This window comes from Neofelis nebulosa, chromosome 15, assembly GCF_028018385.1.
Source record: "Neofelis nebulosa isolate mNeoNeb1 chromosome 15, mNeoNeb1.pri, whole genome shotgun sequence".
Lineage (NCBI taxonomy): Eukaryota > Metazoa > Chordata > Mammalia > Carnivora > Felidae > Neofelis > Neofelis nebulosa.
In genome coordinates, this window is record NC_080796.1 from 42297578 (window position 1) to 42324790 (window position 27213).

Here is a 27213-nt window from a genome sequence, read left to right on the forward strand (position 1 = left end):
TTATTCTAGAAGGTTCTGTCTTCTCATGAACTTCACATTGTCCCTCACACCTGACTACACCTTTGAGGGCAGGGAGGAGTCTCGCCGTCCTATATCTCTAATAGTATCAAGCACAGAGAAGGCATCATATAAATGTTTGAGTTCAATTAAAAAGAAGATTTTCCTTATAGTTACCAAATCACAGATATTTTGAGTTAGACACTCAAAGGCTCTCTTATCCACCTGCCATCCACAATCACGCTAACAGACGGACAAGAATTGTGATGCGTATGCGTCAATATTTGCAATGAAACAGAACTCATTACGTGATGTTACACCTGTTTCATTTCTGGACAGCTCTCATGATTGGAAATCTCTTTCGATTTTCTCATCAGACCCAAATATGCTTGGTTATAACTTACCTTCAGTTATTTAGTTACACTTCCTGGGATAAAATAGAATAAATATATTTCATTTTCATATGGATAGTCCTTCGAATATTGAAAGCAGCTATTATATCTATTCTAAGTCTTAATTTCTTTAAGTCAGCCATCTTCAGTTACTCCAGTTATTATTCAAAATGTATGGTTTCCAGTATCTTTTCCATTCCTGCATTTTTTTTCTTGTATGCACTCTTTAAGAAAGTCCTTTCTTTTTTAACCCTCACATATTAATTCAATATTGATTGGATTCTTACTATGTGCCAGGTACACAGCAGAGAATCAGATGTGGAGCTTACAGACCCAGAAAGGAAGACAATTAAACGATGACAGTGAGGAACAAAGGGTGCCTGATCACTGTGTTGCACAACTTCGGGGGCACTCTTCACACACAATATGATACAAATTTCACCCCTTGGAGTTGTGCAACATGGTAAACCGGTAACTGATGGAAGCAAGCAAACTGGACCAGGAAAGTCCTCCCTGGAAGAAAAGAACATTTAACCTGAGACCTAAACTATGAATATCCATCAGTTAGGCAAAGGGGGAAAGGAAAAATGTGCTGGGCTGAGGGAACAGCAGGTAAAAAGATGTGGAGGCGAAGGGGAAAGGTATGAGACTAAGAAGAGGGAATAGAGAGAATGGGACTTGAGAAGTAAGCAGAGGTCAGGCCATCCAGTTTCTATTAGGACACATTAGGGAGGTTGACTCATATCCTAAAGAGAGTGGGAATCCATTGAAGGGTTTGAAGCAGGGAAATAACATTACTGTATTTGCATTGCAGCTGCTATGTGGAAAGTGGATTTGCAGAGGATAAGACCAGAGACTGGAAGACCGAATCAGAACCTGTTACAGTAATGCAGGTAAAAATACAACACAATACAATACAATAATGAAAAATCAGACAGTGACTTGCACAAGGATAGCAGCAGTGGGAATAAAAAGAAAACTACACAGACATATTTGTGCGGTAGGTCATGTGTAGTGTCAATTAGATTTGACGGCTGTGTGGACGTGGAGGGTGAAGCAAGGAAGAAATCAAAGATATTAGACAAATGGGGAGATGGTGGTGCTATGGACCGAGACTGGAAACTCTGGAGGAGGTCCGGGTTTGCACAAATGAGGAAGATGAACAGCCCAGTGTTGGATGTGTTCGGTTGACATACTTGGAGATACCTAAGTGGAGGCGTCTAATTAGAGTTCAGATGTATGCACCAGATTTTGGAGTCATCAGTCCGCAAATGGTAACTGAAATCATGGGAAAGAACACCGACTCACTCAGAGAAAAATATGGAGAATGGGAAAAGACAGCTTAAAGCACTGAGGAATACCATCATTTAATGGGTGACTTGAAGTATCAGCCATGGAGGGCAAGGAGAACCTGCCAGAAAAATGGAAGGAAAAATGGAGCGTGATGCATGGAAGTCCAGGGGAGCAGATGGGGCCGGGTACTGCTGAGAGTCCACTAGCTGTGCCTTCCTGGGCGGGTTAGACCTACTCATCGTCCCTGCCCAGGACCATTTATCATGTCACAGCCTCACCACCACCATGCAGATTCTTTAGCAGCAGCCATGGCACATTGTTGGCCATACCGCGTGTTGCATGTTGAATGGTGTCTCCCCAAAAGATATGTTCAAGTCCTAACCCTTCAGTATCTGTGAATGTGATCTTACGTGGCAGTAGTCTTTGCAAATGTAATCAAGTTAACATAAGGTTATGCTGGAGTAGCGTAGGCCCTAATCCAATGACAGGTGTCCTTATAACAAAAGGGAAACTTGGATACAAGGCCATAAACACACAGGACAGATGGCCGTGTGAAGACGAAGGCAGAATTGGAACTAGGCTGCCACAAACCAACAAACAGCAAAGATTGCTGACAATAACCAGAAACTCAAAGGAGCAAGGCCAGTTCTTCCCTAGAGCCTTTCGAAGGAGAACAGCACTGTATTTGCTGTATTTGACAACTTGATTTTGGATTTCTGGCTTCTGAACTGTGAGAGAATACATTTCCATTGTTTTAAGCACCACTTCTCTCCCCGCCCCCCCCCCCCCCCCCCCCAGTTTGGGGTAGGGTTTTACAGAAGTTCTAGAAAACTAATACCCTGGGGTCAGCTAAAATTCCATGTCTTTTTTAATTATGACCAAGTTACCTCATCCTTATCCTGTGTTGCACATTGAAGTTTTTAAAATTAAATATGTGACTTATGTTTACCTATGTCTGCTTTACTCTTAGATATTTGGGGCAATTGATCTAGCTTTTGATACCCTTGACCTCTATACCTTTGCCCAGAATGACAGAACATTAAATACGGTAGATCGAGGCAATAGCACATTAGATATCAATTAAGGTCCTGTTCCTAGCTAGAAATAATAGACAGCTATATCTTATCTGCACATTGATCACATAAGACTTTCTCAGATTGATCATGTAAGACTTTCTCAGATGCCTTGATGAAGTCCAGATACATCAAGTCTACTGGAAGTCCAAATCTACTAGTCCAGGGACCATATAAAACAAGTAACTGGTCTAGACCAGAATGACCTCAAACCTACTTTCTCCGCTCAAGAGAGGCACCGTGCAAAAACAGCAGTTAATTTTGATGAGTGAACTTGAATTTCTCTACCCTAGCAATCTACCCCCCGACTATGCTACTTGTTCTGTTCTTGCCTCTGCCTTCAGATTCAAGGCAATACTTTGAGGGTCCTCTAAAATCTGACTCTGCACCCACATGGACAGACTCTTCCTGACTCAGTCGTCTCCCCAAGCGCAATCTGGGCCAATGGCTTCTGGAGCCTTGAAGGCAGGACCTAAACAGTGAACCTTTACTGGATCCTGGCAACGATTACTTCCTTTTCTACTTGCTCACACGTCGTCGGTTTCATAGTCTGCCATACTTTTCACTCCTAAGGTAAAAGGAAGCAGTGGGGAGCCGTTCACAGAAGAACTGAGAGTGAAAAACGGAGAAAGGAAAGATACACGCATATCAGGGTCAGCACGTGTCACTGAGGCTGACGCCTGTTAAGTAAGGAGACAGAGCAAAAGCAACTCCATGTTACTGCCAGAAACCAGAGCTTTGGGTGAAATCGTGAATGTCTAGAAAGGAGGGAGGGTGGGGAAGTTGCTGGCATACATCTCCCTTGGACTCCAGTGACCCCATGACCAGAATATGTTTATTTGATGGCTGATTTTGCTGTACTGGGTTCTTTCTTTCCTCCCCTTCTCCTTTTGTTTCATAACACACGATAACACTCTCCTCCCTCCCTTCTTTTTTCCGTGGGAAAATACTAAGAATGAATAAAGTCATATTAATACTATGAAACAAGTAATCTATCATTCTAGAATCACAACATCTTTATTCTTGTATTCTGAATCAGATGGCCTTGCTATCTATAATCTCTTTGCAGGAAAAGAGTTGGCCTCTTCTCTTGAGGCAGAAAGGAAAATAACCAGTCTTCTTTTTTTTCTTTTCTTCTTAGATTTCCCCAAAGCTACTTAGGATATTGGAATTAATTAGACAGAATTATTAGAGTCAGCTTTATCATGGGCACATTAGTTAAGATAACACTAGCTGCTGTAACAGATCAACCCTGAAATCTCAGTGACTTAACAGAAGTTTATTTCTCACTCGTGGAGAGAATGCGTCTGGAGAGGGTAGCAGTGAGGTACAGGCAAGAATTCTGCTTCACCTTCACTCTTGCTGATGGAGGTTCTGCGTTATAGTCACTCCTGAGACAGGATGGATTCCCCTCCCAACAAAATGCGGTTCAGATGCCAAGACTGGTGATGCCACACGCGCGCGCACACACACACACACACACACACACACACACACATTCCAGGAGGGTATGGAAAGGTTTATTACTCACATAATGAGGCTTTCTTGGAGGGAGGAGGGCTGGTTCCAACAATGGCTTGAGCAAAAGCAGGGAGGGGCTACTGGTGTGGGGTTCATGGTCGTTACGTGATGGGACTTGAGTAAGGATTCCCGGGTGCAGGCTGAGACTTGTGTGGTTTGAACTTCCGGTGAGTGCCACGGGAGGGGGCGCTCTAACTTCCCTTTCAGTTTTGAGGGGCAGAAAGGGAAAAGGGGAGTAGCGGGCTTGAGAGCCGTGAGCAGACATCAAAAATGGAGTCAAACTCTTAATTACACTTTGGGGCCCTCAGCTCCTGGATACAGCCGGAAGACAAGGGACAAAGATATACGGGAGGTTTTAATAGGTCAGGCCTGAGAATGGTGGCCCTTTCTCTTCGGCCACATTCCACTGATTAGAACCAAGCCACAAAGGAGCTGGAGACACTGGTAGCTACTCCCCAGCAACAAATATGGAAGGTGCAAAAACCTTTAGTGAAGAGCCTGCCTTTTCTGCCAAGCACCAATGGATCCACATTTGTGGGGCCCAAAGCTTGAATAATTTAGAGGTTGTCTTTAAGAAAAAATAAATTAGACTGGGTGCCTGGCTGGCTCAATCAGTTAAGCATCCGACTCTGGGTTTCGGCTCAGGTCACGATCTCACGGCTTGTGGGTTCGAGCCCTGCGTCGGGTTCCGCACTGACGGCAGGGAGCCTACTTGGAATTCTCTCTCTCTCCCTCTCTCTGCCCCTACCTCTGCTTGTACTTTCTCTCTCTCTCTCTCAAAATAGATAAATGAACATTTTTTAAAAAGAAAAAATACACTAGAGGTTCGAGATGTCAAATGAAAAAGTAGTTTTTGCAAGTCAGGACACAGAAGCTGGGCTTCACCAGCTTCACTAGGTAAAGGTCTCTCGTTGCAAGTCATGGGGCAATTCTCAGAAGGCCACACTGGCCACTCCCCAGGGTCACCCAGCGGGGAGCCAAAGGGAAGGGGCGTGGTTTCTGGTATGTGGTTGTTACACAGAGTTACAGTGCTACAGAGGGAGTAAACTCAGGGCTGGTGACTCCAGCTCCAGAGTCCATAGACTAGTCCAGAGCCTTTGAAAACAGTGCCAATGTGCTGTGAGAACTGGGGAAGAGAATATCGTTACAAATTTGCTATTAGCAGAAACAGCTAAAATGTTACCTCTTTGTGACCTTAAGAAATTACATCCCCTTGGGTTTTGCTCTATATGTAGCTCTTCAGGGGTCTGGGGGCAGGGATACTTTTTAAGCAAAAGGTTTGTTAGGGGTGAAGCACCAAAAATATGATTTGGTGTTCCATGATTCAGCAAGTTTGAGAAACACCAGTATCCCTTTGCAGAGCTCCCGCCTAGAGATTTCTGTGTTTCAGAGATGCCCCCCAAATGTCCATCACTCAGCCTGCTTTCTGACTTGCCTGGGTGAGGGCATGGGATGGAAACCAGAGAAGAGCTAGGACCCCATAAAAATCATGACATACCACTTCCCCTGTAGGCTCCACGTGCCTGAAATAAGGCTGTGCCCCTGGACGGCACTCAGAACAGGTCCTTGCCAACACATGCGTGCAAGTGTCTAGACAGCGGCAGCCCTTTACAAGTCTGGGTTTCGGCTCTACTCAGCTCCCCCGGGTAGGATCTCCTGGCGACACACATTCTACACTCCTCTCCTTACTTTCTCATTTTTCTTTTCTTCTTTCTTTTACTTTCTCATGTATTTTTCTCCAGCTATAGTGTACTGCACTGAATGCAATTTTGGAAGCTTCTACTTGGGGAAGAGTGGCTAAAAATAAAACACTAAAAACACAAACAAGTCATAAAGCGAAATAACCAACATTTGTTTAAAGGCTGTCATCGCCAAGTCTAGACAGAAGCCGGGTCATTAAAAGGATTTCTCAGGGCATGTTTTAGTCCCCAGCTTCATCCATCCACTCAGCCAGCATTTCCTGAGCTCGCTGTATGGGTCGACTCCCCAACCGGGACTGGGGATCGTGCCTCCATGAGTCCACCCTACTCCAAGGGCGCAGGGCTCTCAGCTTGTCCCCCCGGGCTGCGCAAGGTTATGGGCAATTTGCAGCAGCCTCTGCTCAAGCCTGCTGGGGACACCGGGTTGAGGAATGAGACGGGTTGGAATGGTTAGTGCGGTTACTGCCACAGGACCCACTGAGGGCAGAACAAGAGGAAATGGGTTGAAACAGCAGCAGCAGGGATCTGGGGTTGACAGAGGGAAGGCTTCCCCTTTATCAGGGAAGGAGACGCTGTCTCAGGTGACGGGGGAGTCCCAAGCATCAAGGTGCCCGGCTCTGTCCTCCAGGAGGCCTTGCCCGGGTCTCAGAGCTCTGGGGACCGGTCCTGCCCCGAGCACGTGCTGCGGCGGTGGCCACGCCCTCTGGAACTTACTCATACACAGCCTGCTGCCACCGTGCACGGAACCGCCAAGTCAGGCAGGCAGAGGCTGGGTCTCCTGTGTCTTCCTTCTCTGCGAGGAGTACTGGATGCTGCTAGGTTCCCACCAACATCTCACAAGCATCTGAGGGCCTACTGTGTGCCAGGCACCGGCGACGAGTCCGCGAATAAAGCAGACTCAGATCTCTGCGCCCTTGGAGCTTAGGTTCCGCTGGCGATAAATAAGTTCCACAGGTTTCTAGAAGGGGATCAGATCTTTGGGGGGGGGGGGGAAACCTGAAGTAGGATAGCATTTGGTGTGTACATTCTATTTCAATTAAAACGACTCAAAATGTAAGGCCACAGAGGGGAGTAGAGAGTAAGAGTGAGGGGTGGGGTGTAGGAGGAAAGACTATAGTTTTAAATAGAGCAGTAAGGCTAGAGGCATCATAGAAAAAGTGATACACAGAACATAAAGGAAATGAATTGTGCAGATATCTGAAGGAGGAGTGTTCCATCTTGGGGGCGCGGGGACGGGGGAGGGGGGGAATGGCCTATGTGGTGCTGCCCTTCCAGGTCCATGAATGCTGTAGGCTTCTAAATTTGGCCTCAGTTGCTTTCACTGCCTCCTCTTTGCCTCTGGGAAGTGTCCCAACAGGCTACATTGGGGTCCTATATCACAAGAGATTGTTTACGAGGTACTTAAGCTGACCTCAGTTTACAAATCTATAAAATGGGAATAATAATACCACTAACCGTATAGGGTTGTTGGAGGTCAGAATTCAGAAGAAAAGAGGGATGTCTGGGTGGCTCAGTCGGTGAAGTGTCCAACTTCAGCTTAGGTCATGATCTCATGGTTCCTGAGTTCGAGCCCCTCAGGCTCTGTGCTGACAACTTGGAGCCTGGAGCCTGCTTTGGATTCTGTGTCTCCTCTCTCTCTCTGTCCCTCCCCTGCCCACACTCGTCTCTCTCTCTCGCTCTCTCTCTCTCTCTCTCCTTCTCCCTCTCTCAAAAATAAACACTTAAAAAAAAAGGGAAAGAGAAGGGACAGTCCACAAAGGGGACCAGAGGTCTCTGAACAGGACTGAGCAGTGTCTTCACCTGGTTTACATTCGCTGTGTGCCGGGAACTGGGCTAAGGGTTTCCACTGATTAGCTGGTTAACTGTCACAGAAGCGCCGTGATGGAGATGCTCTCCTGCCACCATTTGCTAATGGGGGTGGAGGCTCACAGAAGTCGGTGGCCTCAGCCCGCACGTGGAAGGGGCGCAACGTGGTCTGGGCCTACAGGAGTCCAGGGCTCCAGCCTACCCCACCCGGCAAGCCTGACCCACATCACTGTAACTGGGTCTTTTCTGCAAGAGTGAGCAGGGAGGACCGGGTTCAGAAACCCAGACTAAAGATAACGGCTCTCACGTTTCCTCCCAATCAGCCCTGATCTCTGCGGCCTCCTGTGAGGGGGTATGACCCAGTGGTTTTCTTCGCCAAATTCTTATGAGAATAATACCGCTGAAATCGGGGGCCTGATTAATTTTGGCAACTGTGGGAGGGGAGAGAAGGTACACATTCTTAGAACCGGGGCGAGGCTGGGCTGGCGGGCCCCACTTTCGGCACATTCTAGATGCCATGGGCTTGGGAGTTTCGAGAGAAACCCTGTGAGTCACCCTCACTTCCCATGGCCCCTGTTTCACTTGAAGGCACACTGCCTTCCCATCATCACCCCGCGGCCCCCAACTCTGCCGGCCACTAACGGCCTCCAGTGACACACCCAGCTACTCCCCGTCCCAGCGTGAGTGGGGGTCCTCTGTGCTAGGTCACAGAGCCACAAACCCACTGGCCCAAACATCCCTGCAGCAGCTGATACAGCGGCCTCCCGGGTCAACCCAAAGCCACGCAGTGTAGGTCACCTTTACTCTCCTCTAGTTAAAATCAATCCACTCACACCAATGATACAATAACAGGACTACGACCTGCGATAGAGGGTAACAATGAGTGCTAACTATGTGCCAGGCATCATTTCCATGAGGTAAGTGATATCATGGTGTTAGTCTGGGTCCTCTGAGAAGGAGCTGCGAGAATGAGATTGAACGTGCAAGGGGTTTGCTTAGGAGAAATGTATTCATGAGACAAAAACATGGGGGGAGCCTGGTCAAGCTGGGGGAGCCATCAGACGATGGCTGACCCCAAAGAGGAGCAAAGGAGAGAAAGTTGGATGTGCGGTCTAAAGAAGTTTCCCCAGAGTTGCCAGAGAATCCTCAAACCAAAACCAGCCATCACTAGAGTCCCGGTTTCCCCAGGAGCTGGGGTACCTTGGCCTCCCTGCTGGGCCCAGTCATGGCTGGGGCAGATGGAGGGAAACATGGCCTGAGCATAGATGCAACAGTGGATTTCAGAGCACAGCAGCTGGGGCCCTTCGGTTGGTTATGCTGTAATTGGAGGACCATGAGGCCCATCCTCATAATGAATACGTATTGTTTTAAGTATTATTAAGGACTTTTGTGGAGTGCCGCAATTATTATCCCCATTGTACTGGTTGATAAACTGAGGCTCCATAAAGTCAAGTCACCTGAACATACTTTGAACCCAGTTTAGTTAACCCCAAAGCTCTCTCCTGCACAGTGTGCATCTGAGCTATTGACCACCGCATCCCAAACCTGATCCTCAGACTCCATAATCAGTGGAGGGCTGGGCACACCATGAGTGTCCCATAAAGGTTTCTGGGGGTAATATGGTTGAGCTCTTGCCTAGTAAGAAAAACTGCTTGCAAGTCTCCTGTGTCTGCCCCAACACCTAGAACTCTGAGCCTGAGTCACCTTCTTCAGCATGTGCCTTTGTCCCTAACCAGAGAGAGCCCTCTCCTGGAAGCTCCCATGGCACTCAGGGCCTCGCTTACGGCACCTGCCAGTCTGCCTTGTGTCAAAGTCATTTGCACACCGCATCTCCATGGTGTTCCCACCAGGGGCTTCCCAGTCTGGGGAGCCGATCAAGTAACATGCTCAAGACCAAACACCAGCTGAGTAAGGCTGAACCTCAGATTTGTTTTTGAGGCATTCTGCCTGTACACCCAAAATAGATGCAAATATCTGTAACTGGGCGAGCAGAGCCACCGATGTGGGGAGAGGCTGAAGGAATCCCCCTTGCCCCTCCACATCTGATTCTTCCAGTCGCCCACAGTGCAGCCGAGGGTATATATCTATGTTTTGGGAAGTGCTTCAAATACCCTCTTAATCTCAGCTGACTTATTCTATCCCCAGATTGCCCCACTGCTGACAGCAAAGTCATTCATGGCCCTGTCATTCAGCAAGCAACATGCAAAATGCATTGATTCATAAATTGACAGTGTCTTTTTGGGAATGCCTACCAAAACATAAAATGTCCGTATCCTTTGACCTAACTTGCACTTCTAGGAATTTATCCTACAGAAACCCTCACACATGTGCACAGAGATGTTGTACAAGATGTTTGCAACATTAATACTAATAGTTTAAAAAAAAAAGGCAACAAATGAAACGTCTGCCCACCATCAGCAGATAGTTAAATAAATTGTGGCTTATCTCTACTATGGCATACTCTATAGGTGTTGTAAGGGTTCTGGGGCCCCTGGCTGGCTCAGTTGATACAGCACACGACCCTTGATCTTGAGACTGTGAGTTTTAGCTCCACGTTGGGTGTAGAGATTACTCAAAAAGTAAAGAAAGAAAACTTTAAAATACTGGAAAAAAAAAAAAAAAGAATTCGATGGTTCTGAGTCCAGCCTCACTAAGGTAGGCTAAGTTTAAAAAGCAAGCTGCATGTTAATTAATAGGGATGAAAAAGCTCTGGAGACGGGATGTACAACAATGTGAATATACTTAATGCTATTTAACTCGACACTTAAAAAGCGGTGGAGATGGGGTATTTTATGGTACGGGTATTTCACAATTTTTTTTTTAAAAAAAAGCGAGTTGTAGAACATACCTAATGATTCCATGTGCACTTGTGATAGCCCTCAAAGAAATTCCTCATCTGTGTTTATAAGGATATATATGTATGTAGATAGATTAATAGAAATTTTGGGAAGGCTGGATAAAATCAAAATCAAACCGAGCTGTTGAATGAAGTTATTTTTGGAGAGGGAGCTGGCGTGGTTGGGTGGGGAGAGAGGTTGTAACCAACTTTCACATTTCACTCTGAATGCATACACAATTACACGTGCATGTAATTTCTTTGCTGTTCGAATTACTAAAATTACTTGTGTTGATCGTTCTGTGGATGCATTCATCCACCCGACAGATCCCCAGCACCTATGTGGGGTCAGCTGCCGTTTTCAGAACTTGGAATAAGCAGGTCAGGCTGATTTCTCATCCTTTACTCTTCCTTGCAGACTGGCTCAGAGAATGGCCTGTCCCCTCCTGCCTTCAGCCCCGGTGGGGCGGCTGTGGGTGCAGCCAATAGGGTCAGAGTCTCACTATGAATGAGGACCATTACTTAGAAGAGGTTTCTGACCTGAAAAGGGAGATAGCTGAGTGCCAGAAAACCATAGGCCCTTCTGGGTCTTACTGCAAAAAACCAGGTCTCCCTGTACCACAGGCTGTAGGCACACCTAAACCGAGGTCTGGGGCTCAGACTTAGAGGAGATCGTGGTTTCTTTGAAAAGCAAACCTCTGACTGGTGTATTTGGAACCACAGGTCTCCAAATCAGAGGGGGAGGGCTGGGAGAACTCGGCTCATTCTGAAACTTGAGGCCTCATAGCCCCTGGAGGCTGGAGTTCTTTGAGGAACAAGATCCCCCAGCTGCCTGGACTGAGGAAGGACTGCGAGTACGTTTCACTCGCTCTCAGACACCAGCGGCCTCAGCTCTCCACCGGCTTGGACTTGGGCCAGAGCCACCCAACCCCGGGGACTCATTTGCATAACCTCTGTAGATAACTGTGCATCTCGGGGCCCCAGAAACGCCGCTCTCCCAGGATCCGGAAGGTTAAGACCGGTATTTGGTCACACTGAGCCAGAGGGACTGAAACAGAACCCGGGGGGAGGACAAGGCTCCTGGAGGGGGAGAGTGAAGGGGGAAAGCCAGTCCAGCATTTCCCTTGCAAATCCTGGCAGAGGTGTCCCGAGGAGTAGGAAACTTCACTGTCCCACGGAGCAAGAAAGTTATGCAAACAAATGCATTTGCATGGCAGCCCAGGCCCCTAAAAAACGACTTACCACACACAGGTTCCGACAGCCCAGCCCCACTCACCCCTCCCCACCTGAGATCCTGCAGGCTTCACAGCCAAGACTTCCTGGCCAGAGGCTCTGGGTAGTCGTTTTCCCCCAGAGCAACAAATATGCGCCCCCCGCCCCCCGCCCACCGCCAGAGGGTGGTTGTACATTCCGAGGTAACCCTAGGTTTGTGATGTTGGTGTGTGAAAAACAAAAAGTGTGGAAGCTTAGGTACATTAAAATTGGAGCTCTGGCTTTTTAGTGACGGAGAGGAGCAAGGAAACCCTCGACAACCACTGCTCCCAGTTTCCCAAGAGGGGCCCCCAATTACAAGTCACATTAGCCTGTTTTTATAACGACTTGTAAAATGGGTAACTAAAAATGATCTAAGTTTAAGGCTTCTTTAAAAGTTAATGGAGAACAGAGGGGAAATCCCAGTGGGGCTCTGTTCCCAAATTCTGGTTTGGGGGAAGCAACCACAGTAAATGAGAGGAATCCAAGTTGGAGGGGCGCGGAAGAGAAAAGGGGCAGAAAAACGCCGAGGGGGGAGGAAATCAGACTTCCCCCGCAGACAGACCGGTGGGGGTCAAAGGTCAAGCTGCAGTGGTACACAGACAGCAGCTCAGACCAAAAGACGGAAGGAAGGGGTGAACCTAGACTCAGAGAAGGAAAGATGTGGCTCTTGCCGAGACCAGAGTGGAAATCTGATGGGAAAATCTACCCTTGTGCTCTTCCCTCGTGGTTTATGGTCAAACCTGTCCTCCCACAAGCGAGCTCCAAGGGCATTTCAGAGGAGGCGAGCCAGGGTCTCTCCCAGAAAAGCTCCACAACCACCTGTCCACGAGGGCTGGATACACGTCTAACGCATCTATATCTCCCCGAAGTCCTGAGCACTGGGCCTGGCATGTAGCAGGTGCTCCAGAGGGGCTGAGTCGGAAGGTGGCACCTTAACTTTGGGAGCATGGGGAGTCTTCTCCAAGAGTGGTTGAGCCGAGGAGGCCAAAAGTACAGGCCACCCCCTTGTCCACCCACGGATAGAGCCCCTACTTCTCAAAGTCCTGGCAAGGCCACATGCGATCGTCACGTGCCTCAGTGGGGGTAGGACTGATACTGTCCCCAGGATAGGCAGAGGTGAGGGCTTTGCCCGGAGGACAAGGATTCAGGGTGTGCTTCACCTGACCTCACTCATCCCTCCAGTGCCAAAACTTTTGGGGGTGCTGAAAGGCTGTCCCGGGGCCACCTGGGCTCGGATGATGACCGCCCTCACTGTCTGGGACAGTTTTGAACGGATAGATTCAGACCCCAAAGTATGTGTCCAGGCCAGTGGATGCAGAGAAAGGACAAAACAAGGCCTCCCAAGGTTGCATACTGAGTAGGACCTGGGTCCTACACGTGGTTTTTCCCAAAGCACAGTGCATAAGAGTGTGTGCCTGGGTATTTAGCGATTCAGGGCATTGGGTGCTCTCTTCACACTGGTCTGAGTGCAGGGAGGGGAAAGGTAGATGAATTTGCCAGAAGGCTCCCCCAGAGCTGGAGCTTGGTACTCCTTCGGAAGAGTAGCTACTTCCAAACTTGGCCATTTCCCGTCCCGCCCCTGGGGTGGCTGAGCCCCTAACTGTGGGCTTCAAGAGTCAAAGGCAGGAAGGGGCTGTATTCCTGGGGCCCAGGGCACAGAGGCTGCCCCCCAAGGTTGCTCCCACACCCACTGGGGCCCAGCTGGGGAGTGCCCAGCAGGTTTGTTTACATTTACCTGTGGAGGGCGGGCACTTTCCCCAGCCTCACCAACCCCATCCTCCTCCCCTGAATAACTGAATTTCCTTCACACCCTGAGCAGGCACTACCCACTCGTCACTCACAGCCCTCCACAGCACTTCCTGTCTCCAACCAAGTCAAAGGAAAACCCCAAACTTACTGTTATTGTTTACCAAACCAACTGCCTCCTCAGCCCAAGGCACACACATCCTCAAGCTGAGGGCGGGATAGACCCAGCCTAGACCAGTGACCCTGCTCCAAACCTAGAGCTCCCTGTGTCCTCCGGACGGTGGGATTCATAAAGGCCACCTAGTGCCTTACGAAGCATTAAAATCCGTGATCTCATTAGATTCCTCACAGTAGCCCCAGGACACAGGCACGTCACCCCCATTTCATGCAAAAGGAAACAATTCCACTCAGTGGAAGGGAATCCAGTCTCGCTCTTGGCTCCCCCGCCCCACTTTCTTATCAAGAAACTTGGGGGAGGGGGGCGGTATTTGGTTTTATTTGTTCTTTTCAAGGAACTCTAAACTTGGAAGCTGGAGTCACAGGTGAGATTCGCCACTGCTTCGTTGTGAGGTCTCGGGAGAGTCATTTTACTCTGTGAGGCTGCGTTTCCTCAGGAAAATTGGAGACTAGTCCTTAGACCCTCTTTACATCTTACAGCACTTGAGGGCATTCAGGAATCACACCGCTCTGTCTTTTGCACCCCAGAAGGCCAGCATTTGTCATTAGACCAAAGTTCCCTTTCCCATCCCACCTGGGAGTTTAGCAGGAGTCACAGAGCCACCCGTGTGTGGGTCAGGGGCATGGGGAGGAGTGCAAAGGTATGGCCAGGCCCCATGCATGAAGCCGGGCCCCTCAGGGCCCTTCACCCCAGCCATCCTCCCTGAACACCAACTCCATGCTGGATGGTCTCTGGCCACAAGCATCCTGAGCCGGGCTGACCCAGACAGAAGTGGCAGCAAACACGAGTGTCAACGTGTGGGGACAAGAGGATGAGAAAGCTGTGGGACAGGCCACTGTGGCAAAGCAGGTGCCTTGCAGATGTCACATCCTGATCCTTGGACCTAAGAACCCTGCAGATAGAATTAAGGTTAAGAGCCTTGTGATGGGGAGATTATCCGGGATGATCTGGGTAGGCTCAGTCTCATCACACAGGTCAGTAAGAGTGCAGGTCAAAGCGGGGACAACAGAAGCATCGGAGGGATGTGATGTCGCTGGCTTTGAAGAAGGGAGAAAAAAGTCACTAGCCAAGGAATGCAGAAGCCTTTTGAAGCTGGAAAAGGCAAGGCAATGGAATCTTCTAGAGCCTCCAGAAAGGAATACAGCTGTGCTGAGACCTTGATTCTAGCCCAGTGAGACCCTATCGGACCAGTGACCTGTAAGATATTACATCTGTGCCGTTTTAAGCCATGGAATGCATCAAGGACTCAACAGAAAAGGGATACGGCCTCCAAAGACAATGGAGCTCTGACCATGCCCTTGTACCCTCTCACCCTGGTTCCCCTCCTATCTGCCCTCGGCTCCTCTTCCCCCGAGTTCTCGTCACTTCTGACACTTGTGTCAACGCAGAGAACACAACTGGGTTTCTCTGAACACAAAAGCTCATGATGGTTCACCTGAGCGGTGGTTTCTAGAATACTCAAGCTAGGAACTAGCCTCAACAATCCATTCAGGGGGTATAAAGTGGAGGTCGGGGGTCAATAGGGGCTGCCCTGCCTAAGCCCACCAGCCTGAGCAGTGGAGCTGTGATCCCGCTAATGACTGAGGGGATTAGCAGGCCCCTCCTCCAGCCACAGTCAGGTGTGAGGATGGAAAACACCCGCCCCAGGCCTTTGGATCCGGAGTTCTAGTCCAAACCAGGTAGCCATGTGAGCTCCAGTACATTCTTGCGCCCTCAGTCAGTTCCCTCATCATGAAGCAGGGGTAACCACCCTGCCCTGCGTTTCTCCCCAGTCAGCTCTGAGGACCACGTGAGAAAATGTGAAGTTAACTACTCGGGTGCACTAGTTTTCCTTTCCTTTCCTTTCCTGAAAGAGCAATGGGGTCAGTAGACCAGTTTCTACCTTAGGCCCTACTGCAAGCCAATCCGTGGTGTGACCCCAAACATCCCACCTCTGGGCCTTGCTAGTTTCATCCGTGAACTGGCGGAAATTGGGTCCTGTGAACACGGAGGGCTCTTCCAGGTCACTGTAGAGTATTTTGGTTTAAGCCTAACCCCTATCGCCCCCTGCTGGAACTTTCAGGAACTACACCAACCTGCTCCCCTGGTCTCTCCCAGGGTTTGAGACCAGTTCCTCCCATCCCAGGCCAGCAGGGCCCCTCAGGCTGAGGAGGCCAGCACCTGGCTAAACAGGTCAAAGATTCAAGTACCGAGAAACAGCTTCACTCCTGATTCAGTATTTGGCAAAAGAGCATGGGCCCCCCACCCCTTATTGCCACCCCCACGCTGCTATAAAGGACAGCAGCATTCATGCCCCTACACCGGACACATCCTGGCCAGACCCTGGACGGGACAGGTGCTGGCTCCCACTCACCCTGGAGGCCCTCCCGTCCTCTCCCCTGCCAGGACACCCAGACTCTGCCCTCCCAACATACAGAACCATCTCCCTCTGTGGGAAGAAGAGAAACGGGGGGAGTGGGGTGGAAGGGCTGAGTCCCATGAAGGAAGAGCAAGGAAACCTTTCAACTATTAAATCTGTTTAGTAAAGACAGTTTCGCTCATACAAAACATCAATAGTTTACAACAATCTGAGTGCTGGACACACCATCAGAGACAGGGAGGCGCTGCAGGCCCTCCGAGAAGGGCCTTCCCCTGTGCCCAGAGAAGAGCCAGGGGGCCCCTCCGCCACCTTGCCCCTGAGGGAGATGAAAGCTGAAGGATTACAGCCCTGAAGACCATGGCACAGAGGACGTCTCCCCAGGTTGCTCATTAACACTGGGGGAGGGCCCTCCCCACCCTCCCCACCCTCCCCTCACTGGCCTGGATACGTGAAGCTGAGCTGTTTGGGGTAGGGAAAGTGGCCAGTGGGGACGGGGCGGGGGGGGCAGAGCCGGGACATCTTTGGTGTGAAGGATCCCCCCCCCCCCAACACACAACAGCACTTGAGTGGTGTTGCCTTTGCCCGCATGGGGTGGCTCGCCAATGCCTCCAGAGCCCAGGAGAGAGACAGCAGAACGCAGAAGCTGTGCATCACTTCTAGACTGCCCAGGCTCACCCACGCGGGCAGAGGGAGGCCTGTTAACAAGTGGCTAAAAATGTAGGAAAACTAAACAAGAATGGGTTAAGAATGGCAGGAAGGAGAAGTGGAGAGGCCACTTGGAAGCTAAGCGCCTCAGAGGACGAGGAGCAGCACTAACTAGGGAGCAGGGGGTGAGGACGGGGGGTGGTCCAGTCTTCCTGATTGTTGTGCCAGTGCCTAAGTCACTCCTCTCTGCCTCCCAGAACCGGCTAACGGGCAGGCCACGGAGGGCCTGGCCCAGAATCTGGATAGGCTTCTCAGGCACTTTGGCAGACCCGACATGGGCACGGCAGGCCCAGGGAGGGTGAAGGCTCTTGAGCCACAGCAGGGCCCCTCCCTCTGCAGCCCTGCCTGCCCCTGGCCCCTCAAATGCAGTCCCAGACACAGATCCGGGCACACATACACATGTGCGCACACACACACACACACACACACACACACTCACACTCGCCTCTGTGCGTCTGGCACACGTCTGAGGGCTCCAGCGGAGGTGGGTGGCATCCCAGCCCCGGCCCTGCATGGCTTTGAGCTCCCAGAATGCCTCGGCCAGCAGGGACCTCAGGCTGTAGTGGGGAAGGAGAGGGCAGTGGGACCACACAGCGACACTCCCTAGAACAGTTTCCACAAATACCCTTTAACAAACCCCAAACCCTTGTACGTCCAGAGGAAGGGGTTTGAGGAACAGGAGGGCAGAGTGGGGCAAGGAACAATAAAAGAAGTTTCATAAAAATTCTAAGTCAAATTACTGACAGAATTGCAAAATGAGCACGGGTTCAAGAGCATCTTGCTCCCTTCTCTCTCCACGCCACCCCCAACCTCCCGGCCTCCCCGTCTCTGAGGTGGCCGTTCGTTTGGAACCAAAGGCAGGATTCAGCCTCTGATGGGGCTCCGGACTCCATGCCGCCGAGGAGGAGGGGAGGCGGAAACGGGACAGTTCTGTGTCTCTTCGTTTAAAAAATATATCCAGGTCGAGAGTTATTGCTTGCCCTGCCGTGCAGTGGGATGGGCTCAGAGGCTCAGTGAGCGAGGGCCGCGGCCTCCAGGGCCCGAGCTTTCTTCCGCCTCTTCAGAAGGAGAGGATTGGACGCATCTTCAATCTTTTTTATCTTAATCTGCTCGTAGTCGACGCGCATTGTGGCCAAGGCACTGGTCATCTCCTCCTGGGGAGGGGAGGGTTTCACCGAGGGGGAGACACGGGAGACAAGAGACACAAGGGCAGGGGGAGGGCGACGGGAGGTGGGAGCAGAGAGGACAGGCTGCTTAGTTAGTGGGTCCAGGGCCGACAGCGGCCTGGGCCCCGGCGTGGGTCACCGGAGCCTGGCCACGGCATCCTGCTGCTCTCCCCGAGCCCTCCAACGACCCCGCAGGAAGGCAAGAAGAGGACCAGGAGTCCCGTGAGCTCCAGCCTGTCACTAGCTGTGTGACCCTGAGTAGTAGCCTTTGGGGTCCCTTTAGTGAGCGGTGGGCTTAGCGGGAATAAAAGCAGAGTCCCCGGCCGGCGAAGTGGCCCAGAGTCACTGCTCTTGTTCTAACACAGATCCCCGGGGTGAGCGAGCGCAGACCCAAACTCCCCCCACCCATGCCTGGGCACCCCTGGCGAGCCGCCTCCCCCAGCCCCTCGCAGCCAGGGCTTCCCTCACCTTGACATCCTCCCACCGCTCCTTGTCCTCCTTCAGGACCCGGCTGGTGTGCAGTGGGGTCTGAGGGACCTTTGTGGATTGCTGATGGGGAGAAAAGGAATTTAAGCGACAGCCTGGGGTGGGGTACAGTGGTGGCTGAACCCTCACCCTGAGGGACGGTTCCCATGGACCCAGGTCTCTCCGGCCTCTACCAGGCTTACCATGATCCAGGGGTGGTTCATAAACTCCGTGATGGTCATCCTCTGCGTGGGCTCTGTTTTCAGCAGGTTCCGGATAAGCATCTTCACTGGGGGGAGGGGCGGGAGACAGAGACAGTTCAGGGGCCACTCTCCCTCTTCTGCCTCTTCCCAAAGTTTGCGAGGTGAACCCAGATTCGGGGGTGGGGGTGTTGCATGGAGGCAGACTGCCCAAGGAGCTGCTGAGGGCATGACGCCTGTACCCACCTGATAGGTTACGTGTGGCCCCACGGCCCTGGCCCTGCGTCAGGCCCTTCACACCGACAGGACGTACCCAGCGGGCACAAGCACAGGTACAGACCTGCTGCCACACCACCCCCACGAGCGGGACACCTACATGCACACACACGCACGTGCCGGCCTGGGGTCTTTACCTTCCTCTGACACTTCGGACCATTCTGGGTTGGGAAATTCATACTGGCCCATTCGGATGCGAGTCTTCATGCCCGGAGAGATGGCAAGACCGTGGTTGGAGTAGAAGGGGGGATACCCACACAGCCTAAACCACGACGCAGGAAGAGAGGGATAGCGCTGGTATTACGTAGGGGGCCTTGCACCAGGAACAGGCTGAGAAACGGGCTTCTTCTTGTCAAGGTCACAGAGAAATTGGAACTCATTGATTCGGGCACAACGTATGAAGTCATGACCAGGGCCCAGAACTCCAGCGTGCGGAGTATCTAAAGCACATTTTCCTGCCCATTTATCAGTTTATAGCCACCACTTGGCTACCAGAATCCAATAAGCATTGAGAGAAGGAGACATGCCGGGGATTCCCAGGGAAACCCCATCCAGAAGGGGACGCTGACCTTCGCTCCTTCCTCTTGTCCCAGAGAGGTACAGGCCTCCTTCCACCCCACTGCCCCAGCCCAGCACCCCGCCCCCCAACGCCCTCCCTGGCACACTCACAGGATGTACATGATGACACCCAAGGACCACATGTCACAGGACTTGTCATACTTCTCTGGACCCAGCACTTCCGGAGCTGCAAACCAAAGGTCCCTGTGGGTGGGTCTGGCCCTTGGAGCACTGTATTATCTCCCATTCTCTGTGGAACATGTTCTCCCTCCCAGCCCTTCAGCCCCTCATGATGGTCCTGGAGCTGGGGGTGGGAGGGGGGGGAGCAGCCATCACCCAGTGCTGGGACTGGGGATGGGGAACAGACCCTCCTCCAAGAGGAGCCCTGGGGCTAGAGTCTTGAGACCGAAACAATTCCTGAACTGAACAGCCTTGTCAACTCACGCTGTCTATTTAATTCGACAAACACGTTCGGAGAGTTTATTCTGTGCCAGTCAGCTGGGGCCCCAGACCCAAATCTGTGGCCCAGACTCCACTGGGAATCTGATGGCAAGGACCGACCTTCTTGGGGAAATTACACGTGGGCACAAAATCCTGCCTATACTCTCAGAAAATTTCCCATAATGCCTCAACCCCAGCTTCACTCTGACGAGCCCTACTTGTGGTCAGGTCACATCAGAACCAGCTCCGGAAAGGGTCAGAGGACATGATTCTCCCAGGACCGGTGGCACTGAGAGCTGGAGGGAGGGTGTGAGAGCAGCCCTGGGGACAGATGGGCGCCCCAGGCCTCCTTGGGACTTACCCACATAGTACGGCGTATAACAAGGAGTGGTCAAAGAATTGTGGCTGGTGGTTTCCTTGGCAAAGCCAAAATCGGTGAGTTTCAGAATGGCATTGGGCCTTTTGGAGGTGTATAGGAGATTCTCAGGCTACAGAGAGAGAGAGAGAGAGAGAGAGACAGAGAAACAGCAACTCTGCTGAGCCTCTGAGGGGCTATGAGAATCAGAAGGGTGACGTTCCTGTCTTCCCTTCTCCATTCAACAGTCATCAACAATCAGGTGGGTATACACGACCAGGGGTCTGCCTTCTGAGAACTTACAGCGTGCTTGGAGACAGGAGACTAACACAGACAACCACGAGCAAACACCACAGGGACACAGAAACCAAAGGTGAGGACCACAGGGCTGGGCACAGCCACAGGCGGCTTTGCTCCTGGGTTTGGGGGTGTGCCCAGAGCGGGCAGGCCCCGTGGGGCAGAGAATGGCACCCTGCCCTACTGTGCCTTCAGGAGCCAGGCAGCAAGGCTGCAGGACACTCCTGGGAAGGACAAACCTTCCCAGGGTCACCGCGGTCCCACGGCCGCGGCCCTCCGCGACACTCAGTCAGGGGGAGGGGTGGCAATAAACGGCTGGTACCTTGACATCCCGATGGGCAATGTTGATTGAGTGCAGATACTGGATGGCCTCACCGATGCTCTTCATGATTTCTGACGCTTCTGTAGCCGTGAGAGGTGGGAGAGAGAAAGAAGGTCACAAGATGCATTGTCGGGCTTGAAACCCCGCCCCCCGCCCCCCAGTGCAGCCCCAGACTCCCTAAGTCTACCACCCACCCTAGAAACCAAGAAATGGGGAGCAGTCACGTTTCAGCTGCAGATGCAGCCTCGGCAACAAGCTGGAGGAGGCCGTGGGCCTCGGCATCCCTCCTAGAGAGCAGGCGCTGCGGAGGCCCCCTTCCCACACCCCTGCCTGCCAAGGCCCGTCCCCACAACAGACCCTTTCTACCTCTTTCTGTGAACGCTTGGTCTCCTCGGTCCTGGATTCGGCTAAAGAGCTCTCCGCCATCCAGACTGAAACAAAGCCACAGTCAGATCCGACGGGTACAAATTCCCACCACCCCTCCCCACCGCCTGCCAAAAGAAATGGAAGCATTTATGTCTGAAGCTGTGGGTCCAGGCCTGGGCAGTGCCTGGAGGGTGAGGGGCCTGAGTGGAGGCAGGGACAGGCTGGGCAAGGGGCAGAACAGGCACCGGTGCGTACCATTCCATGACAATGAGCAGGCACTTCCTCCCCGCGTACAGGTTCTCATAGACATCGACGATCCGCACGATGTGTGGGCACTGGGAAGCCCTCCAGTGCAGCTCGACCTCCCGGCGGGCCTTGGGGCAGTCCTGAAGCATCTGCAAGCCAAACGGCCACCTGTGTCACTGCACTGTCTCTGCAGGAGGACAGCTGGCTGTGCCCCGGGTAGGCCTATTCCAAGGCCGTGGCCCGGGTGCCCACGGACATCCACGCTGGTTCGTCAGGAACTCCCCGCCACTCCCATCTGGTCCCCCGCCAGCTCCCGTGGCATTTTCTCCGGCCCCTCCCCCTAAATCCTGACTTGGAGCTCTGCAGCTCCCTTATCTGCTCTGAAAGAAACCTTAAGATGACCTCCATGGGGCCTTGACAACTACACCGAAATCAGCCCGTGGACCATTTTATCCAGGTGGGCCCTTCCTAGCCATGGGCATGGAGTCTTTTCTAGAAGGCAGGCAGCAGTCGGGCACTGGGAGACAGGGGTTAGTAAAGGAGGCATGAGGAGAAAGACAGGCTGAAGAAAATGAATACAATCATAGAAAGGGGCCTGGAGAAAGGAGAGACTCCAGAATCAGTAAGAAAAGGGACTCCCAAGATCCCTCAAAACCCAGCACACCAAATCCAGAGCAAGGTGCTTTCTACCTCTGTGACATACTTCGTTCGACCAACCGATGGCCTAGGGAGTCAGCCTGACGTGGTTCGAATGCCGTTTCTTACATGTTTGCAACCTTGAGCACATTCCTTAACTCATGAGCCTCCTCCCTGTGCCTTCTTTCCCGGACCAGGTGGCCAGGGACACTAATGGAACCTGGGGGGCTGAATCTTGATTAATCCAAGCCAGTCTCACTAATTCCTAGTCCTTTACTACTGACTAGTTTTGGAACAAGCCTAAGACCCAACGCTGGCCAAGATGAGATTTGTAAAAAATCCGCTAGAGGCCTCTTAAAGGGAGCACAAGGAACCCATGCCGTCTTTCCTGCTCGTGGCACCTGGAACGGGGACAGCCACCTTAGTGCCATACAGGAGGCCGCCTTAGAGGACAAGTCCATGCCCTGAGGAAGCAACCGGGAGAGGAGGCAACGACCTGGATCCTCGCTGACACCAAGAACCCGCCCTCAGAACCTGTTTGTGGTAAGATCAGAATCTTTCCTTACTATTTAAACGGCTTTTAAGGAGAGTTCTTTTATTGCGCGGAGCCAAAGGCACCCTGATCTATTCCTTCGCAAAATGGGGACAGAGTTGCGAGGATTGAACAACCCTGCAAAGCACCTAGCAGAGTGCCTGGTATATGCCCGATAACCAGAGCCATGGCTTTCATTCCAGAACGTCCGCTATGCGCACAGCACAGATGCCAAAATGATTAAGACAAAGACCCGGAGAGATTTACCATCTCTGTGGGAAGTCAAGATTAGCCCTACACAGTAATTTAAGGGCGGTGGAGGCTGAGAAGGAAATGGTGAGGCAGAAGGGAGGGCATCCAGGCCGGGAAAACAGTGGGGATCGGGGCACTGACTGGGAGGGAGTGGAGTTGGAGTCGATGGGTGATGCAGCCCAAAAGCTCAGAGACCTGCTGCAAAGTGCACAAAGCTTGGAAAGAAAGATCAGATGGTCCGGATGAAGCCAGATCACAGAGGGCAGTGAAAGGCAAACACAGGAATTTCCAACAATAAAACTAGAATTCATCATGCTACGGTCTGCGATATACTAGGCCTTTTCTAACTGCACAACTGCTTTTTTTTTTTTTTTTTTTTTTTAATATAATTTATTGTCAAGTATACAGTGTGAACGGTGTGCTCTTGGTTTCGGGGGTAGATTCCCGTGATTCATCACTTACATACAACAACACCCAGTGCTCGTGTCAACAAGATGCAACTGCCATTTTATGGGATGAGGAAATTGAGGCTCGGACAAATAGCATGTCCAGGGCTAAGTTCCTAGGGAAAGGCAGAGCCAGGGTTGGAATCTAAGCATGGTGGGTTCTAAAGCCCAAGCCTTTTCCATGACACGAGTCTTTAAAAGGAGAGCTGGAGGCTGAGACTTGTCAGTTCCGGACAGGCAAGTGCAGACTGACCTTGCAGAGGCAATCCCCAGACAGGTGCCCAGAGAGTTCAGTCTCCTAAGGAGCAAGCGGGAGGCAAGTTTCCTGTGGGGTCACACTGCCACCTCGTGGCCATCTGGGGATACTGCACATGTTCTGAGTTCCGCCACCTTCAACTTTAATTCATTTGGATGGACCAGGAAAAAAGCTTACTTTCCTTCCCCATGCTCTAAGGAAAGCAGGAGGAGGTACTGACCAATTTCATTTGCATGTAATTCAACTCAGTAAGCACTTACTGGGTCCCACATTGTGTTGAACGTCAAGACGTAACAGAAGAGTCCCAATCTGAAAGAATTCAAGCTGGGGCGGGAGGAATCAGGGTACTAGGGGACATAGACACAGAAAATACTTATGAGCCAGTGAGCTAATGTGCTATATGGGTGATAAGTTCAAATGGTTCAGAAGCAAAAGTTCTCAGAACAGCCAAATAGGAAAGACCTCTCTCGCCCCCTACAGGTGCATAGATGACTACGAGACCCAGAAAAGAAGAAGTAAAGTTGACAGATTTACTCAGAGGCAACTCGAGGTCATGGATTTACAATCAGGAGGATCTTGTGTGCGGGTCTGGAATTTGTCAATTTCTGGTTGCATTACCTGGGAGAGGTCATTACGTTTCTAAGCCTGTCCTGCATCTGTGAAGTGAGGGGGTAACACTTGGCTGGCCCCCTTCCTCACAGAGCCATTGTAAGCATCTCATGAAATAGTCTTGCTAAGAGTGCTTTGTTATCAGGAAGGCACTCATCACTGTAAACAGCGGCGTAACTGCCACAGCACAGGGACTCTCTCCATCACCTCTGAGTTGGGGCTGGAGCCCGCTGACGTCACCAGCAAGACCGTAGGCCGGGCTGGAGTTTGCGGCCCAGTGACCACAACCTGGAAACCAGCTCCGGGCTCTGACCAACCAGAGCTGTGCCAGGCGGGGACACACCAATGCCCATACCCAAGTGTGTGTTCCCTGGCCCCCCCATGAACTCAGAGCTGGGGCTCCAACCTAAGACAGGTTAGACCACGTGGCAGAAGAGCATGTGCGGTCAGGAGGCCTGGGTTCATATCCCGCCTCCAGGCCCACACACAAAGCTTCGCCTGGTAGACGAGCCAGACGGACCCACTACAACACGCTGGCCTCAGGAGCCACGCGCACCTCACTTCCCAGCTCTGCACTTCCTCACGCGGTCCGCTAAGCCAACCTCCTTCTCTGCAAGGGGTTTCCTCATCTATAAAGCGGGATTAGATTCAGCGAAACAAACCGGAAAGAGTCGTATGTTTAAGTTCTACAAGAAACATAATAAGAATTTCCCATGGAGACTGGTGCCTGGCCTCCAGGTACATGTTTATCAGAAATCCCTGGAGGGATACGAAAACCAACAAGCATCGAAGGCAAGACCTTCGACTGGGTCAGGTGGGCAAGTGGGCTGATGTGGTGGGGGAAGAGCCTGAAGAGCCAAAGAGGCTTTGCAGACAGCTGTGGGGTGTGGACAGCCAGCAGGGAGGACATGAGAAGCGAGCTAAGTAAAGAACAGCAGTGGGGGTGGTGGCAGATGGGGCGGGGCCGGGGGGGGGTGTGCATGAGCCCCTAGCCAGAGAAGAGTCAGAGAGAGAAACAGGATTCCCGTAGTGCTGCCAGGGGCCACCAACAGGTTCAACCAGAAGCCAACAGAGTCACCTAGGAAAGGCTCACTCCTCTGGCACGACAAAGACAGTGGAGGCCAAAGGGCCCAGGTCTCCAGCTCTCAGGGCTCCAGACCAGATTGGAGGAAGGAAGGAAGGGTCTTCTCACCAAGAAGCCACAACACACAAAGCCTGCAAGGGTTTATGGAATATTTTAAGCCCACACTAAGCGTGGAGCAGATGCTGTGACTTGTCTCCGCCCCCCGCTCCGCACGCCGCGTCTGAAATTCTCTCGCACTGTAGAAAAGGTTAATGATTGCGTGTGCAAGACAAGGCCACCCACCAAGTGTGGCGAGGGCCAGGGACAAGGCCACAGAGCCCACCGCCTGGGGAGGAACCTCTAGGGTGACAGTGGCAACAAGGGAGACGTGGCAGCTTTCCCCAAACCCTGTTTCGAGCCTCAGTTTGCCGGAAGCTCTGGGACGAGGAATGGGGCCCCTGATGCTGGTTGCTTATGGTCCCCCTTATCTCCCCAGTCACCAAATCTTCCATTGTGGGGCCACAGGAAAAGGCTCAGGAGTGGTCAGCATCCTAAACCGGGCTGAGGCAGAGAAATGGGAAGTAACAGAGCCCAGGGCCTGAAGCATGGTTCACCAGCAAAGCAGGTACAAGGACTGGAGGGGAAGGAACGATCCGCAGGCCCCAAGGGATCATCCCCTTCACAGGCTCCAACATCTGCCAGGTGCGTGACCTTGTGGAAGTTTTTAATCCCTTTGGACTTAAAAGGGGGTAATAATAGGACTCGCCTGTATTAAATGAGGTAACGTATGTAAGTTACTAAGAGCAGTGCAGGGCACACAGTGAGCAGCGCATTCACGTTTGCTATTATCATTCTGCCCCCACTTCCCACCCAGGTCGTTTCAGGGTCCCACCGGGGTGGGCAGCTGGGATCCCGCTCACGCCCACCTGGTTTACGGCATTATTAATAGCTCCAGGCACCGGGCGGAGGGGGACCCAGAACACTGGAAGGGAGGCGGTCTTTGGCATCCCAGCTCTGAGCTCTTCCTCTCCCTCCCTACGCCACCCAGACCAACCGGACAGCTGGGGGCGGGTGCACCCGTAATGAGAGGAGGAAGACATCCCTTCCCAAGACTGACCGGGAGCCAAGAGTCTGAGTCAGGCACTGCGTGTGTCCACAAGTGTGTGGGGTGTCGTTAAAGCCAGACCTCCTCCGTCACTCGCAGCAGGAGGTCAAGGGAAAAGGCCCCGTGTGCCGTGCACCCGCCCTCCTCCTGGACTAGAGGGCGGTGCTGAGCTGGCGCTCTGAGGCACAGAGGGAAAGAGGAGGTCGTGGGCAGGAGGGCTGCTGCTGTGAGTCCCAGAGAACACTCCAGCAGAGAGCGGGATCCCCAGGGAGCAGGGGGAAGGGAGCCCCTGTCCTCCGGGGTGCTCTGTGCTAAGCGGGTGCTAAGGACTCCAAACGTGGAACCCTCGTACCCAACTGGGAGGGCGCATCCCACTTTACTAATAGGAGAACTCAGGCTCAGAGAAGCCAAGCAATCCATTTAAGGTCTCCCAGCAGTTGCCTGTGGCAGGGCTGGGATGCGGTGCCTGTTCTCACTGCTCCTGAAGCCCCTTTTCCACCGCCCCGTGGTAGGGCAAAGGCACAATATCTGCCAAGACTGTCCACAAGTCAACGCCAAAAGTGGGGGCCTGAATGTACGAACCCTTTGATCCTGAAATCCCACTTAGAGAATTTGACCCAAAGCTACTATCCTAGAAGGAGCCTTAAGGTATGTCCCGGGTCAGTGACATCAACCGGAAACAGCTAACGAAGGCCCAGCGATAAGCAAAGTTGCTTTTGTTTAGAAGTGTGTTTACCTATACAATCTATAATCGTTACTGCA

At 51.9% G+C, this 27213-nt stretch overlaps 1 protein-coding gene across 2 annotated transcripts in view; it reads right to left on the bottom strand.

Annotated features, from left to right (window-relative positions):
- Positions 1 to 16295: 16295 nt before the first annotated feature.
- Positions 16296 to 27213, bottom strand: part of MAPKAPK2 (MAPK activated protein kinase 2) — a 44452-nt gene continuing 33534 nt past the window's right edge. The window contains exons 2-10 of one of the 2 annotated variants that reach the window (XM_058701478.1): positions 21562 to 21701; positions 21298 to 21371; positions 20941 to 21020; positions 20328 to 20454; positions 19637 to 19712; positions 19105 to 19229; positions 18695 to 18780; positions 18495 to 18575; positions 16296 to 18014 (exon numbers count right to left, since the gene is read on the bottom strand). In XM_058701478.1, coding sequence (XP_058557461.1) covers positions 17871 to 18014; positions 18495 to 18575; positions 18695 to 18780; positions 19105 to 19229; positions 19637 to 19712; positions 20328 to 20454; positions 20941 to 21020; positions 21298 to 21371; positions 21562 to 21701 — 933 coding nt within the window. In that variant the 3' untranslated portion in view covers positions 16296 to 17870. The remainder of the gene's footprint in view (positions 18015 to 18494; positions 18576 to 18694; positions 18781 to 19104; positions 19230 to 19636; positions 19713 to 20327; positions 20455 to 20940; positions 21021 to 21297; positions 21372 to 21561; positions 21702 to 27213) is intronic. The other variant, XM_058701479.1, reaches the window with a different exon arrangement.